Source organism: Halichoerus grypus, chromosome 6, assembly GCF_964656455.1.
Source record: "Halichoerus grypus chromosome 6, mHalGry1.hap1.1, whole genome shotgun sequence".
Classification (NCBI taxonomy): Eukaryota; Metazoa; Chordata; class Mammalia; order Carnivora; family Phocidae; genus Halichoerus; species Halichoerus grypus.
Window position 1 is genome coordinate 32039682 of NC_135717.1, and position 16066 is coordinate 32055747.

The 16066-nt window shown below is 54.2% G+C and overlaps 1 protein-coding gene across 1 annotated transcript; it reads left to right on the forward strand.

The window, feature by feature from the left end:
* The first annotated feature begins 1509 nt into the window (after positions 1-1509).
* Positions 1510-13781, forward strand: DEXI (Dexi homolog). The gene is made up of 2 exons (XM_036070406.2): positions 1510-2458; positions 13116-13781. The coding sequence occupies exon 1, from the start codon at positions 2023-2025 to the stop codon at positions 2308-2310; it is 288 nt and encodes a 95-aa protein (XP_035926299.1). The 5' UTR covers positions 1510-2022; the 3' UTR covers positions 2311-2458; positions 13116-13781.
* The last annotated feature ends 2285 nt before the right edge of the window (positions 13782-16066 follow it).

The following is a 16066-nucleotide window of genomic DNA, read 5'->3' on the forward strand; positions in this document are numbered from 1 at the left end:
TGAAAGGCCTTCAGGCAACAATGTACCAAAACTGAACCTCCTCTGCTTTCAGAGGGTTTCTCTAGTCTTCACCCAAAATTCAAGCAATTCCCAAAACTACCACATTGAAGAAAAAGAAGAAGAAAAGAAACATCCAACTCCCCACATAAGCCAAGAAAATGTATCTAAATTTCTGTCCTGGAGTAGGAGTTAAGCTCCCTGGAGGCAAGACTGCCCTATTCACCATTCATTCATTCCTTTCTACACCGCAGTTGTTATCTAAGGCCTACTGTGTCCCATTAAGTGTGCTCAGAGTTGGGCTGAGGGCCCATGTTCTCCCCACTGCCTAGCACAAAGTTTGGCACATCATAAGGTCTCAACAAATATTGGCAGAGTGAATGAGTGATGGAATGAAGGTGTATTTCACCTTCAGCAGTTGGAGGTTTAACGGTTTGCTCTGTAATTCATCTAAAGGGGCAAAGAGACAGTAATGGAGAAAAACGGGCAGGTCTAATCTCCAAACACACACAGACCTAGCATCTTTCCAGGCCCTCCCTTTTCTCTGGGCCTAGATTTCCTCATCTGTACAACGGGGTAGCACACTACACAGCCACGTCTAGCTGCAATTAAGCGATGTATGTAAAACACCCAGCTCAGTGTGACCTGAGATTTAAAGGTCTGTGCTGGCACCTGGCTGGCTCAGTCAGCAGAGCATGCGACACTTGATGTTGGGGTTGTGAATTCAAGCCCCACTTTGGGTGTAGAGATTACTTAAAAATCAAATCTTTAAAAAATAGTAAAGGTCTGTTGAACTGCTCCGGAAGGCGCTTTGGGCAAGATCAGTCTCCTGAAAGATATACAAGGGTGCTCATGAGAAGGGGAATCAAGGAAGGCGAGACTCACTTTTCTATGTACTTCTTGGTTGTTTCAATGTTTAACCACGTCCTGTTTTCAAACATCGTTTACAAAGCAAAACAAGAAGCAACCCCACTGCTGCAGGTCTGACCTGCCTGGGAATCTCTTTATTCAAGTGTCCCTGAACCCTATCATGCACATCCTCGCAATGGGCGGACCTTCCGGCAGCCAGAATTTGGAGAGATGAAGGAGACACTGATTAATCTTCCCCACCACGGAAAACTGCCACTTTGGAAAGTCCGAGATTTTCACTGATAAATTCACCGCCCCCCTACCCTGCCTCCTTTTGACAGGTAAACTGAGTCGTGACGCCATATCCAAGTCCAAGGGGGTCTGCTGAGGAAGCTCGGGGGGTTCCTTCAGCTGTCTTAACCTTTTGGATACGTCTAGTTTTGAACTGTGTTCTGTCTCTTTCCCCTCCCGCTACTCCCTGGGGGATTCGCAGAGCCAATTGATTTGAGACCTGGGCGGAGCCCGGAACCCGGGAAGCAGCTCAGAGGCCAGCGCCCCCGAGGAGCGGAGCGAAGCGGTACCGCCCCCGGATGGCTCGGGCCAATGAGCGCGGGAGTTGAGCGGGCCAATGAGCGCGGGCAAGGGGCGGCGGGCCAATGAGCGCGGGGCCGCTCCGGAGGCGGTGCTCGGAACGCGACCAGGAGGGCGACGCGGCGGCCGCAGCCATGGGCCCTGGGCCTGCGGGGGCGCGGAGGTGGCTCGAGGAACTGCCGGGCGGGGCTGGAGAGACCGCCGCCGGGACTGGCCCTCGACGCTGAGCCGCGGTGGGGTCCCCGCCGGCGCTGCGAGGGCCTCTGAGCGCGAACGAGGCGCGTCGGAGGAGCCGGGCAGCCGCCGGGCATCTCAGGGGGAGGGCCTGCCTGTCCGCCGGGTGGATCGAGAGGACCGTGTGGGCACATCTGGGGTGCGTGGACCCCGCCGGGCAGGTTTCAGGGGCCGGGGCGCGTCCGCAGAGGCCGGCGCACACCGGCGGGGGCACCGGCGGGGCCCAGCGCCGCCTGGGTCCAGCCCCCGGGGCGCCCCTGGATGGCTGAACTGCCCCCTTGCCGGCCGCCCGGGCGCCGCAGCGGCTGAGCTCGCTGGGATCGCCGGGCCGCGGCCCTCGCCGCCCCCTGCATGCCCGGCGCCCGGGTCGCGGCCCACCTGGACGCGCTGGGCCCCCTGGTCCCCTACGTGCCGCCGTCTCTGCTGCCCTCTATGTTCTACGTGGGCCTGTTTTTCGTCAATGTGCTGATCCTATACTACGCCTTCCTCATGGAGTACATTGTCCTCAACGTGGGCCTCGTCTTCCTGCCCGAGGACATGGACCAGGCGCTCGTGGACCTCGGAGTGCTCTCCGACCCCGGCTCAGGCCTCTACGATGCCGACTCCGAGCTCGATGTCTTCGATGGTTACTTGGAGTAGGCTTGGCTACCGTCCTCCCCTCCCCCCAACGACCCGCACCCTTCGGCCTGGACCAGCCGCCCAAATCATGCCGCCGCTGCTGGTTGGGGGCATCGTCGGGCCAGGGATGGGATCCGCAGGACGAGGCCGCTTCCGGCCTCCAAGACCTGTAAGTGCCCTCTGTTCCAGATGAGGGTGGGTTGGGGACGCTGGCGAAGAGGGTGGCATCTCCAGACCAGACACACACCCTTCCCTCAGGCTTCTGGAGGTCTGTTGGGCTGCCAGCAATGGCCAGACCCTCTTAGGCCTTTAGTTGGGGCTGGAAAGCTTTCTCTGATGAAGGTGACAGTTGTTGTTGAAGAGGGGAAGGGAGGCAGAGCCTAAGGGGTGTTTGGGTTAGCCATGGTACCTACTGCCACAGCTTGTAAGTGCCTTTGCACCCAGATCCCTTCGAGGCAGAGCTGTCAGCTCCTCCCTTCTGCCTCAGTCTGGCTTGATGGTGACCTTGGCTTTCTGGGGATTCCCATAGTCCTGGAAGGATAAAGATTTGGAGTGTCAGGAGAGGTAGCAAGCCAGGCAGTGACCACCTTTGTCCTGTGGCCCCTGGGGTCTGGGTGGGGCCCCCGCTGAATCAGAGAGGAGAAACCTCCTTCAGCAGTCTGCACTTACTTTTGGCCTTGGGCTTGCTGCTACTTGGGAGTCGGGTTTCAGGGTGCCCCAGCTCGACAGTTATGCAGCTTGCGTCTGCAAGGACTGCCAGTTTCGCAGGTTGCTCTCGCAGACAGGCAAGCTGGGGCTGGCTTTGCCTGCAGTGTTTGCAAGGCCTCAGGGAGCTCTTGGGCTGGTGGGAGTAGGGACCACAGGATCTTTGCACTGAGGTGTTCAAGTCTTGCCTCTAGGCTGCGACCAGGAAGCTGTGTGTCCTGCCCCACCTTGTGCATTGATGGGAGGGAAATGAAGGTCCAGGAAGGAGAGGAACTTGGCCAAAGTCTCAGAGCTGGGAAGAGAGGCAGCTGAACAAGATGGGGGAGAGAGAGAGAGAGGTAGGCAGGCTGTTGGGTCTGGTGAAGGTTCATGGGACTTGCAGGCACTCTTTGGCTGAGCCCTCCACTGGACTATGTGCAGTGTCACTGGGCACAGGGCCTGAATGGCAATGAAGGGAGGATACTGAGGTGACAAGAGCTCCTTCTAGAAGACGGACACTAATGCCATTTACGCCAAGCAGGCTGAGTTAACTCCCCTCTGTGGCCTGCCTTTGCCAAGATGACCATAGTCAGAGGGAATGCAGGGTGGGGCAGGACCTGCTGGTGGTAGTGCTGAGGGCTGAGGGCTCCCCCTGAGAGGGGGACAGTGAGATTTCTTTGATAAAACTTCATTTGAGCTCAGGGAGACCTTAGCAAGAACCAAGTGCCAGGTGGAGAGTGGGTCAGCTGCCCTGCATACTTACCCAGTCTCCTTACCTACCTGCCTGCCATCCATCCATCCATCCGTTCTTTTAACAAATGTTTACGGAGTACGTACTGTGCCCAGTGGGTGAACACAGTGAACAAGAGAGACTTAGCTGTGGCCTCCTGGCCCTTGGTGAGAAAAGACAAGCAGATTCCCAAACAAGATGATCAGATTTTTTGAGAGCCATGAGGACATATAGGAAGGACCTGGGCATCCCTATTGAGTCCCTGCTGCTTTCTCAGCACTTAGAACAGCACCTGGCATTTAGTAGGCACTCAATAAATGTCTGTTGAGTGAGCGAAGCAGAAGAATAGAGATGGGCTGCTTTAGAAGGGGGGGTCAGGGAAGGTCTCTTTGAGGAGATGACACAGTTGAGCTGAGCCCTAAATTGGTAGCAGGAGCCAGACTGAAGATCTGGGGAAAACCAGTCAAGGCAGAGGGAGTCGCTAGTGCCAAGGCTGTGGGGTAGGAGAGTTGGTTTTTGCAGCAACCAAAAGGAGGCCAGTGTGGCTAAAGAGCAACCCCAGGAGAGGTCTGTGGGGCAGGTGGGGGCCGACCGTACAGGACCTGGGAGGCCACGGCCATGAGCAATGGGAAGCCATCAGAAGGTTTGAAGCAGGAGATGACACCAGTTCAATTCACAGTTTGCAAAGATGACTTTGGCAGTTGTGGGCAGAATGGGCTGTCGGGGCAAGTACGGAAGCGAGGAAGCCAGTTAGGAACTGTTTAGTTGCTCGGGCTGGAGGTAATGGGGGCCTGGATAGGGCAAGGTTGCTGAAGATGGAGAAACACAGACTGAGAACACCTTTTAAAGGTAGAACCTGTGAAAAACAGTCAAAACCTGGACTGAGTACTGACCATTGACCATGCCTGGTTCTAGGCCCTTTACGTATTCACTCAGTCAGCCATTCAACAAACTTTGCTTCTGCCTGCTCTTCTACCGGGCCCTGTGCTAGGCCTTGCAGATCTGAAAATGAATCTCTGCCTCCAAGCCAAGCGCTTGACTTTCAGACAGTGTAACTTGGTGAAGAATGTCTTATTTTATCTCTTCACCACATCAACAGAAACACTTCCCCTTCCAAATGAAAACATTGGCAGACTCTGAACCAAAAACTGAAGCCCAAATGCTTCGACAAACTTTGCAGCAAAGGCTGTTTGCACAGAAAAGCCAGGAAGTGTGTCTCAGGGACACCTTTCCTTGCAAAGCTGTCAGAGTGCCTGGGCCCACCCGAGCTGGGAGGTAGGGAGGCCGGGGACTGGGGGCAATACTCGAGCCTGAAGAAGTGGGGAAACCACGCACAGGATTCCTTCTTCCCCAGTCCTGAAGCCAGGCCGGGGCGTTCTTGGCCCCAGGACCAGGGAAGCCCAGACTGGGGGAGGGGAAGGGTAGCCAGCAGCGGGAGAAGCCTTTGGGAAATCTCTAAAAATGGGCCTCAGCTCTGGGCCCCTTTCTGTAAGCAGAAGAACATCAGTAGTCAGATCTCATTCTTTCTGGCTTGTTCTCATGTGAACATATTCTCGTGTTACGCATGAGAAGGTCACGGAAGCACTGACTAAGAGTGTGGGGCATGCTAGGCAGTGGGGCCTGGGTGGATCTCAAGGTGCACTCACTTGCTCTCTTTCTCTTTTTTTCTCTTGGGTATGTGCCCACACAGTATGGTCCACCCAATTTTGTTGAGCACTTATCGAAGGAGGCAGTATTAGGGTTGGGATGAGGAGCAAGAACCTGGTTCAAATCCCAATCCTAGCTGTGACCTTGGGCATGTTCCGTATCTCCCTCTGTGTAAGTTTTCTCTTCTGAAAAGTGGGGGTAATGCAATGTTCCTCGTTGTGAGGATTAAGTGAGATACACGTACAGCTCGCAGACCTTCCTGTGTACAGTAAGTGATATATTATTAACCACTGCTAGCATTAACAGTCAGATATAATGGAAAGTGTGTACACTCAGGCTCTTGCAAATGTATAAACCTGCACGTGCAATCATGCATGAATTCTTCTAACCCATGATGAGCCACTGCCTGCCTGAGTGCTGGGTGGGTTCAAGTGTGGACCACTGGGACAGACTTCCCACTCTGCCCTCCTGGCTTGGGACCCTCAGGACTGCTTTCCCACTGCCTGTGGTCTCCAAAGTCCAAGAGATCTGGAGCCCTGTGGAGCAAGCCGTGGCCTGCAGTTTTCTTAGTTTTAATCATTGCCATGGCGCAGGGAGTGGGGAATCAGGAGCTCCCTCGTTCCCAGGAGAAAGGGCCACTGCGGCTGGCCCGGGAGCCAGGGAGAGTCCTCACATCCCAGCACTTCCGATGCGGAGGCAGAGCAGCTGGATTGATCTGTCGCTGTTCCTGGCACAGAGGGAGGGCTGTGGGGGAGAGCCTTTCTGCACCGGAAATGGAGAGCCTGCAGAACGTTGCTGCCAGAGTTGGTGGGGCCTGGAGTAGCTCAGACACAGAGCTAGGGTAACCAGACCCATCAGTCTACTTACTGCAGGGTCTCCCGGCTTCGGGTCCTGACTCGGGGCCACAGCTGCTCCTGAGCCACCTGCCCCGGTCCCTCCATTCCAGTCTGTAGCCTGAGACGGCAGCAGGACACCCCGGCTGGCATGTCACCGCCCTGCTCAGAAACCCAGACCTTCTGCAGGGACGTGGACCATAGATTGAAGTCATGGGCGATCCCACAGGCAGCTGGTGGAGCTCCTGCCAGGAGTGAGGGGAAGGAGAGCGGTCAGGGCAGATGAGGGGAATCAGGCGGTCTCCCGTAGCTGTGGTCCAGACAAGAGACAGGTGATGGTGGCGAGGAGAGGCATGGGCACCCCAGGCCTGGCTGACCTTCCAGCTCTGTCCTAGCACAAGGTTCACCTGGAAGCGTGCTGGCCACAGGGTGCATGGGTGCTTGCTGCCCCTGTAAGACAGCTGAGATGACAGGGGTTCAGCTCCCTTGGCTCCGAGTTACGCAAACTGGAGGTTTCATCCAAGGAAGACCCTCACAGTCCTTGTGTCGAAAAAATTAAGGGCTCCTCTCAACTTGACCATTGGTAGTCCTGATTTACCTGCTGTCTTTCCCCCAGAACTTCTGAAAGCTTAGCCTGCATGTGGGAAATCCAGATCACAGTTAAAGGGACAGGAAGCATTATCCCCATCTCACAAATAAAGAAGCTGAGGCCCAGAAAGGAGGAGTGAGGGGCCAGGGGAGCAAAGCTGTGTGAGACAGCTGAGCCCCCCAACCCAGTGCTGGGTTCGCAGGGGCTGCAGGGGGGGTCCAGGAGGGGGCTCCCAAATCCTACCTCGGAATAGTGGTCATGGCTCTGCCAGGCCTCCTACGTAGATCTCCCTCCTTTTTGCTGAGTTTCTTAAATAAAACTTTATTTTGAAATAACTTCACAGGTATATAAAAGTTGCAAGAAGAGTGCAAAGAAGTCCCCCATACCCTTCACCCAGAGTCCCCAATTGTATGGATTTACATTTTGCCACATTTGCTCACGTAGGCAATGTGGGCTCGCACTATATACGTGCGTGTGTATATCCACGTATACATATATGTATAGCTATTTTTCTGAACCATTTGAAAGCGATTGCAGACATTGCGTTCCTTTACTCCTAAATATTTCACTGTATAGTTTCTTGGATCAAGGACATTCATTTCCATAACCGCAGTGCAATTGTCGAGATCAGCAAATTTAACCCCGATGCAAGCCTAGGACCAATCTAATCTGTGACTTTCTTCAGATCTGTGAGATTGTCCCAGTAGTGACCTTTCCCAATCAAAAGGCGGAGTTGAGGTCCCAGATCCCATCACGCAGATAACCCTTTTCCTTAATTGTTGTGTCTCTCAAGCTGCCTTCAATCCTGACCTCCTCGCTCTGTCTCTATTTTTCATGACATTGACATTTTGGAGGAGTACGAGTCGGGTGTCTTGTAGACTATCTCTCCATTTGGGTTTATCTGATGTTTACTCTTGAGATTAGGCTCAGATGATGCATTGTTGGCAGGGGCCCCACAGAGAAGTGAGTTTAGGGTATCTGGGAGACCCATGACGTCTGTCTGTTCCACCACTGGTGAGGTTAACTTTGATGGCTTGGCTAAGGTGGTGTCTGCTGGGTCTCCCGCTGTGAAGTCACTATTTCTCCCTTTATCACTTGTAGTTATCAAATCCACTAGTTGTAGTACTTCATTTTTCAAAAATCTATTTTTTTAATGTGAATTTATTTTTAAAAGAATGGCGTGTAGCCCTTAATAATGGTGCTGTGTTGATGGTGTGTCAGACGCAGAGGAGACTCAGCCCGAGAAGTCTCCCCTGTCCTCGGGTGCTCACCTCCTCCTCTTGGGGGCCCATTACCAGGAAGGATGTGGCTGTGCCTTTAAGGCAAAGGGTGATCTGGGATGGGATCTGGGACCTCAACTCTGCTTTTTGAAGCAGCCCAGGGTGATGATAACTGGTACCCGGTGAGTCCAGGGGATGCTGGTGCCATCACAGCTGCCATTCCCTGCTCCCAGCCTGGGGAGGGGCTGGGAGCAAGCTCTAGTTCCAGGCACCCCTGGACGGGGAAGGCCTCATTCCTGGGATTCCTTCCTGGCAGGGGAATTGGCTGGGTGGTTAAAAATAACTTCCTCTCCCACATCTCCTAGCTTCCCCAAAGCATCATCCACATTATCCACGAAGCAGGAAGGGCAGGGCTCATTAGCTCCCTTATACAGGGAGGGAAACTGAGGCTTGCGGACGTTCAGTGACTCATCCCGGATACCCAGCTATGAGGTGGCCAGTTGGGCCTCCTAGCCACGTTCCCAGTGCTTCCTCGAGTGAGGTCCTCTGGCACAGGTGAGGCCCCCGAAGCAGAGTGTGGCCAGGCTCTCGGTGCCCTGCCACTCTTGGGCACCTGCTACTTCTCCCTTTGACCAGAGAAACCAGACCCGGGCTCAGTCTTGCGGGCCAGGGGTATCTGGCTAGAGCTAATGGTTTCATTTTCATCATATTTGTTTTTAGCGTTGCCTTCTGTTTATGACAAATGATTCTGTTGTGGTTCTTTTTTTTTTTTTTTTTTAAGATTTTATTATTTGAGAGAGAGACAGAATGAGCGGAGGGGAGGGGCGCAGAGGGAGAGGGAGAAGCAGACTCCCCGCTGAGCAGAGAGCCCAATGCGGGACTTGATCCCAGGACCCTGAGATGATGACCTGAGCCGAAGGTGGACGCTTAACCGACTGAGCCACCCAGGCATCCCGAAATGATTCTGTTTTTTATTCATGATAGTGACATAAAGGTTCCTTTTTAAAATTTGGAGTTAAAAAAAAAAGGTGCCTTGATTGAAGATAATAAATAAATCATCGCCTGGGCAGTTCTTAGATGTGGCAAGACTCCTGGGCCAACGCTGACCCTTCAGAAGGGCCTCACTGAGTCTGAGGCACCGACCAGCTGGAGACACGTTCTGAACCAAGAATCTTCACAAAACCCATAGCTGGTGAGGGTCAGCAGCTGACATGTAAAGCCGAATCCGGGTTTGAGAAACCAATCCTTGTTCCTCCATAACACTGACTTCCATCAGGGACGCAGGCAGCCGGGCAGCATCTCCTTTCCCATCCCCCTCCAGCCGTGAACTCTTGGACTAGCTGAGGCAGAGGTCCTTCTGCACACAGCCCATCACTGAGACCACGGTGGACACCCAGTTGGCCCTGGGTAACATCTGTCTTTAGCCACTTGAATTGGCGGTTGGTGCATGGGAAAGAGGAGCGAGCAATGGGTTTCCAGCACACAAGGTCTTTGGAGGGCGACAGGGCTACTGTTTTCAGAAGGCCCCCCAGCACTGAGGAGACCCCCTGCCTGGTGTGTTTGCTAGCTGGGAACAGGTGGGAAGGAGGGGAGGGACCACTGCGTGCTGAGGCCTCGTGTATTGTAGACACTCCACTGACGTGACTTCATGTCATCCTCACAACAAATAGCCCAACGAGGTGGGCACCGTTCTCCTGTTTCAGATGAAGAAAATAGGCCCAGAGATAACTTGCCTGAGGTCACACGGCGAGGAAGGGACAGAGCCAGGATTCCCACAGATAGGCCTTGCCCTGACTCCCCCCCAGGAGGACCGTGGGAAGGCAAGATTCTCTGTCCAGAACATCGCCCGCCAGCACCCCTCAGACACAAGGGCCGATCCCAACCTAGGCACTCTCCCCGGAGGGATTGAGCCGAGACGCTGCTGCTTAAAGTGGATCGAGTGCCCAGCTGTCATTCTTTAATGACAGAAATGAGTCAGCCGGCCACTTCCTCTGTCCAGCTCTTGGGAGTAGCCTGGAATGAAAGGTTACAGTTTCAGAAAGAAAGAAGAAGAAAAAAAAAAGCCAACGGCTAATGAATTGTCTGTCGTGCTGTAATGATATTAGAAGGTCGGAGAGCCCACTGCTTGGGATTCTGCAAGCTGCAGCATCTCCAGGATGCCTGGGAGGAAAGAGATGAACCGAAGATCAGACCCCAGAGGTTCAAATCCCGCCTCTGCCCTTTGCAAGCTGCGTGGCCTTGAACAATTTACTGAAGCCTCTCTGGGCCCCATCTGAAATTCCCGATGAGCCTGCTTGGCCACCTCCCCCCCCCCACCACCCAGGGTTTTTCTGAGGAATACATGAGCTAGGACAAGAGTTAAAGCAGATAGTACAAGGTAAGTGTAGAGTGCTGGAGAAATACCGCCTGTTACTGAGATTCTCAAGATTCTCATTGGGGGGTTTGCTGTGAGGCCAGACTTGCAAGTTAAGGAGCAAGGGGATTGATTAACAGCCACAGTGGGTGGCACAGATGAGTGGTCTCAGGACATCCTCCAGCCAAGGACACAGAGACCGGGGCTGTCCTCACCTTGTTCTGTGACTTAGGGCAGGTCCCCGGCCTGTCTGGGCCCTTTGTGGAAGGAGTGGGACCAACCCTGATCGGGGTTTCCAAAACCCCATATGACACTGTCAGCAATTTCTGCTCTATTGTTTGAACTCTCATTTGTGTCCTTGTTTTCTTTAAACGAGCTCTTTTTAAAGTGAAACGATGCTCTGGAAGGACAGGAACTTTCTATTACTATCAGAAGTGGAAACCTGGCATCACTTGCCATAAATAGAAGGTGACCCTGCAGATAGCACGGTGAAAACAGAGAACAGTAGTGGATCCAGCTAGAGCCGGCGCCTGTGGGGCCCTGGGCCTGGTCAGATGGGAGATTGGCACGTGTCGGAGACACGTTCCGGCCAGACTGACGCTCGTCTGGACTCCGTGCTGGTGGCGGACACCGAGATTGGGAGAGGAGTGGGTCCCCATGCTGGGGGTGATTCTGTGCTCTCTGACACCCAGGCCACACAAGTCTGAAGTGGGCTTAAGTATGAACCCCTGATTTGGAGATCTCTAGAGTGAGCCCTGCTCTCGGGAGCACCGCCACTGGCCCCACAGGGAACCCTAGGAGTTCCTTGGAGGGAGGTCAGCAGAAGGGGGATTCCTGGTGGGAGGGGTGGGGGGGCATAGATGCCCTTCTAGAGGGCTGAGCTCACCAGTGCTCTGGCTTCAGCCCTGGCTTCCCCCTCATGCCAGGTCCAGTAGGGAGTGGGTTGGGGCCCCAGGACGCAAGGACTTGGCCTGTGTTATCAGTGGGAGCCAGGGAGGGTCTCAGCAGTGAAGGGATGTGTTCCCAGCTGGCCTCTAGAAGGTGAATCTGGCAGATAGCACAAGAAACGTGGCTGACTTGGCCCCTCCTCCCCTCTCCAGCTGTGTGTCCACCATGGTTTACCTTCTTGCTTCCTTCCCCGTACCAAACTCTAGGGGGTTCTAGGGCCTGCTGTGCCCTTGTCACCAGCCTGCCCCCTACCTGGCATGCTCTTCATGCACAGCCTTGCCTGGGCTCTGGGCTCCATCCGTCCCCCGTGCTCCCTCCTGTCGGGTGTCTTACCTTGGGCTGCGATTGCTCACCAGATTGTGTCTCAAAAGCATGGCCGCATTTATCGTGGGGTCCCCAGCACCCAGCTCAGGACCTGGCATGCAGGAGGTATGAAATTAGGTAGTGCTGAAAATCTCCAGTGGAATGAAAGCCTGGAGAACTGAGCATCCTGGACAAGTTACTTACCGTGTCTGAACCTTAGTGTCTTTGTTTGTAAACTGGACTCATAATAATGTGTCGTTCCAGGAGTTTTAGGAGGGCTGAATGACATGATATAGGTACTGCTCTGTCTCAGGTCTGCTCTCCCAGGAGCAGACCCTGGAACCAAGGTTCAAGTGCAAGTCGTGTATTCGGGAGGTGATCCCAGAACTACCAGTACGGAGTGGGTTGGTGAGACAGGAAAGGGTTCTGTCATCCAGTAGGTCACCACTGCAGCCCTGAGCTCAGTCCTGCTCAGGAACTCCGGGGACGAGTGTAGGTGGAGACTCAGCTGCAGGGTGCAGGAGCTGGGGTATTGACCCCCCGCCTTCCTGGTCATCACTGGTTGGAAGGCAGCTCTCGGGAGACATTGGCTCTGCCTGCACTTGCAGCCTGGGGGCCAAGCAGGCTTTGGAGGCAGGTCCCTGCAGGTGGAAGCTGCCAGGTCGGCATGCCCTGGAGGGGTGAGTGGAAGGAACGGAGCAAGGCACCCGCAGCCTCTGCCTGGGGCTCGTGGCACATAGTAAAAGCTCAGGGGGTGGCAGCTGCCTGATTATGATGGTTTCTACCGTTGCCACCGGTCCAGTGGCAGCTCTGCCTGTCACAGTTGTGTGACTCAGGTCACTTGGCTTCTCTGAACCTTGGGGAGATGCATGGTTCTCAGTAGAAGCAGTTCTGCCCCCTCGGCGCCCCTTGGAAATGGGATGAGGGTGCATTTTTCGTTGTCACCCAGCTAGACACGTAAAGTGAAGGGTATGGGACATGGGGACCAGCCGAGGGGCCAGGCACCGTGGATGATGCCATGTCCTGGGAGGACCAGCGCAGTGGGGCTGCTGAGTAGCTGGGCTGTGGCCACAGCCTTCCGGTAGCCTGCGAAGCAGTTTCCGGGCAAAGTGGGTGGTGCTGCCAAGCCCTGCCCACTACCCGAGCTTGCTCAGCAGCCCTGGGGCTCAGATCGGCCGGCAGGCCCTGGGTGACCCCTGAGCACGCTGCCCTCCTTCCTCAGGTACCAGGATCCCCCTCCTCCCTCCCAGGAATGGACCATCCTTCCTCTCCCAAGTGAAAATTGCACTGGCTGTCCAGTTCAGGGCCCTTAGAAATCAGGCAAATTCATTAAAAAAGAGTTCATAAAAGTTGCAGGACAACACGACCAGCCTGCGTCTGGGATTTCTGATGGTTCCCGAATGCAAGGGTTGGAGGAAGGCTTCCCTGCCCTGCCCCAAGCCTCCTAAGGCCACCACCAAATGGGCGACAGCGGGACAGTGCTTTCGTGCTGGTAACACCCCTTTTCCCTTCTCGCTAGGCCTGCTTCCCCCAAAAGCTCCGTGCCAACAGAGAGGTTTCCGTCCGGACCCAGGAGGGTGGGGCGGAGAGATTGAGACTGAGAGCGGAGGCCCAGAAGGCCTTTGCCCCTGCCCAAGGGGAAAGGCAGGGGCATCCGAAGACCTCCCCCGCCCGCAGCGCCGCACACATGGCCTTGCCTTGGCTTTTGACCTTTCACAGTTGCGATGGATGTTTACAAGAACCCAGCCAGAGTCTGCCTCCCTGCTCTTCATCCCCGACTGCACCTGCTTCTCCCACTTAATCTTTCGAGAGGATACTTCAAACTGCGGACACACACGGAAGCCACTCCCAGCTCCATCTGATGCCACTGGAGCCCCCAGCCCGGTCGGGTTGGGCCCAAGGCTGGTCTTAGATGCAGTGACTATTTCAGGGAGTAAGTCAGAAGGAAAAGAAGCCACAGATCGTGTCAGGGGCTGAGGGTCGGGTGTGACTTACTCATTTCAAGTTGCTTGTTCTTCATCAAGTTGCCAGGACTGATACATCATGCCGGGGGAATGCCATGTTGCTCCTCTGGCCAGAAGTATTTTTGAAAATGTGAGTGGTATGAATACTTGATGTTGATAAACCTGTAAAAGCAATACTTAGGAGGCTGACTTCTTTCAATTAAAACATGTATGCAACTCCAGTCTGTGGGGGCCCTGCCTCTTTTTTTTTTTTTTTTTTTTGGAAATCTGGGAAAGGAGCCCTTAGGCAGGACCTCACATTCCACAAAAGGTGGAAGAGTCAGGACCTCCCCGGCTTGTGACCCAGCAGGGCTGGGAGAGTTCCCTCCAAGCCAGGCTGGCGGGGGGTCAGGCCAGAAAGGCCAGGGCCAGGCTGTGGGGCGTGGTGGCCAAGGCCTAGTGGCCCTGATCCCAGAGATACGGGAGGCGCGGTATTCCCTGCATGCCCACAGCGCAGGGAATCAGGAAGGGAAGGAGCAGGTGAATGGATGAAGTTGGGTCGACTTGCAGTTTCATCAGAAAATAGCCGTGATTCTCATTCTGCACAGTGCCTGATGCTTCTCAAAGCACCCTCACGTACACCGAGTTACACAAGGCACAATGTTTGGCTCTGTCGTGTGGGTGAGGACACAGGCGAGGGAGGGTCAAGCCCCCGCAGAACTCCAGAGAAAAAAAACAGCCCCAGAAACCCTTGTCTTCCTGTGCTGCTAAGAAAGGGCATCAAGGGCTGTGAACAGAACACATCTGAGAGGCCCAGGAAAAGAGGTGAGCGGGCGAAGGGAGAGGTTTCTGATGGGGCAGAGGCCTGAGGGGAAGCAGGATTTATTTAGTTTATTTTTAGTTTATTCCTCTGGGCATCGCTCCCCACCCCCACCCCCCCAGCAAATGGCTCTCAGAGAGCAATCCCAGCGTGCTGTGCCTGTACCAATGGAGAGCCGCCCCTCCATGGAAACCGAAAGGCGAGTTGGCATCTTGACTCCCTCCTTTACAGGGGTGTGGCCTTAGGCACGTCACATCTGTGAAATGGGGACAGTAATTTACGTACCTCATAAGATGACTTTGTGCTAATAATTACAGAGGTGTCCCGCTGGGCTGACATCGCTCCGCATCAGGACTCACAGCTTGGCAAGCAGAGTCCACACTGGTTTGCAACCCCCATTTGCCCCCTTGTTCAGGTGCCTTTGTGCAGTGCACGGACCACCCAACCACACCACACAGCCCTGCCCAGGGAGTTTTTCTAATTTACTAAAATACAAGACTTCCCAGAGCAGGAACCTTGAGCATTTTACTGAGTAGCCCACCGTGTCTTCTACATATTTGTGGAATGAACAAAGCACATAAGCAGAGTTGTGGTGAGGATCATTCATTCCACAAACATTTCTTGAGCACTTACTGTGTTCAGGCACCTTGCACGGTACGGAGGGCACAACAATGAACAAAGCAGACAAATGAGCTGCCCTCTTGGAGCTCACGTCCTAGGACAAGAGCAGACAACCACAACAAATAAGCATGAAAACAATAAACCAATGACCAGTTTGGAGAGTGGGGGTCGGGGTGTCTATTTAATAGGATGGTCTAGTAGACCTTCCTGAGGAGCTGTCATTTAAACCGAGTCCTACAGGATCAGAAATTGTCCAATATGAAGGGCCTGATAAGAACATTCCAGGCAGAGGCAGGAACAAAGCACAGATTGATACATAACAAGGACAGCTAGCAAGTATTGAGCTGTATGCCAGGCTCTTGCTGTCAGTGTCTTAACTCCTTGAATCTCTGCATAGTGAAGAAGGTACTGTAATTATGCCCATTTTACATACGATGAGACTGAGGCACAGAGAAGTAATTTGCACAAGTGGTGAGCTGGGCACTGAGCCCACGTGGTCTAGCTCTGGAGTCTGCTGCTGGCCCTAGGCTGTGGTCCCTTTGAGCAGGAAGGGCTTAATGTGGTACTGGCACAAAGTCGTGGTTGCTAATATTTACTGAACACCTACTATAGCCCTTCCACTGTGATGAGCACTTTACAGGTATCACCTTATTTAGTAAATGGTAGCTATCGTATAAGAAGTCAGAACTACGAATAACCATGGCCTCTGACTATTACAGTTTGTCATCTCGGAACAACATCTCTGTGATGGTGCCCTCCCCACCCGGCTAAGGGGCACTCACCCCTGTGGCTGCACACACGGGAGTCCCTGCAGAATGATGCCCATGCTATTTAAAACCCAAGCCTGGGTCAGAACGCCCGGTGCCCTTCGCAGCGGGGCCAAGGCAGAAGACAACATCCCTGTCCACAGGGACTGCCAACTCGGCAGCTGGGTCCAAATCCCTCTGATCCTCCTGACCCCTGACCCCCACTTTCTGGGAAGAGGAGAGTCTGGGAACCGGGTACCAGGGCTGGTGCCACAGAGCTGCCGCCGGGAGAAAGTCAGCTTGTCCCGAATTGGGACTTCTGACCAAGCAGGCCGTGCTC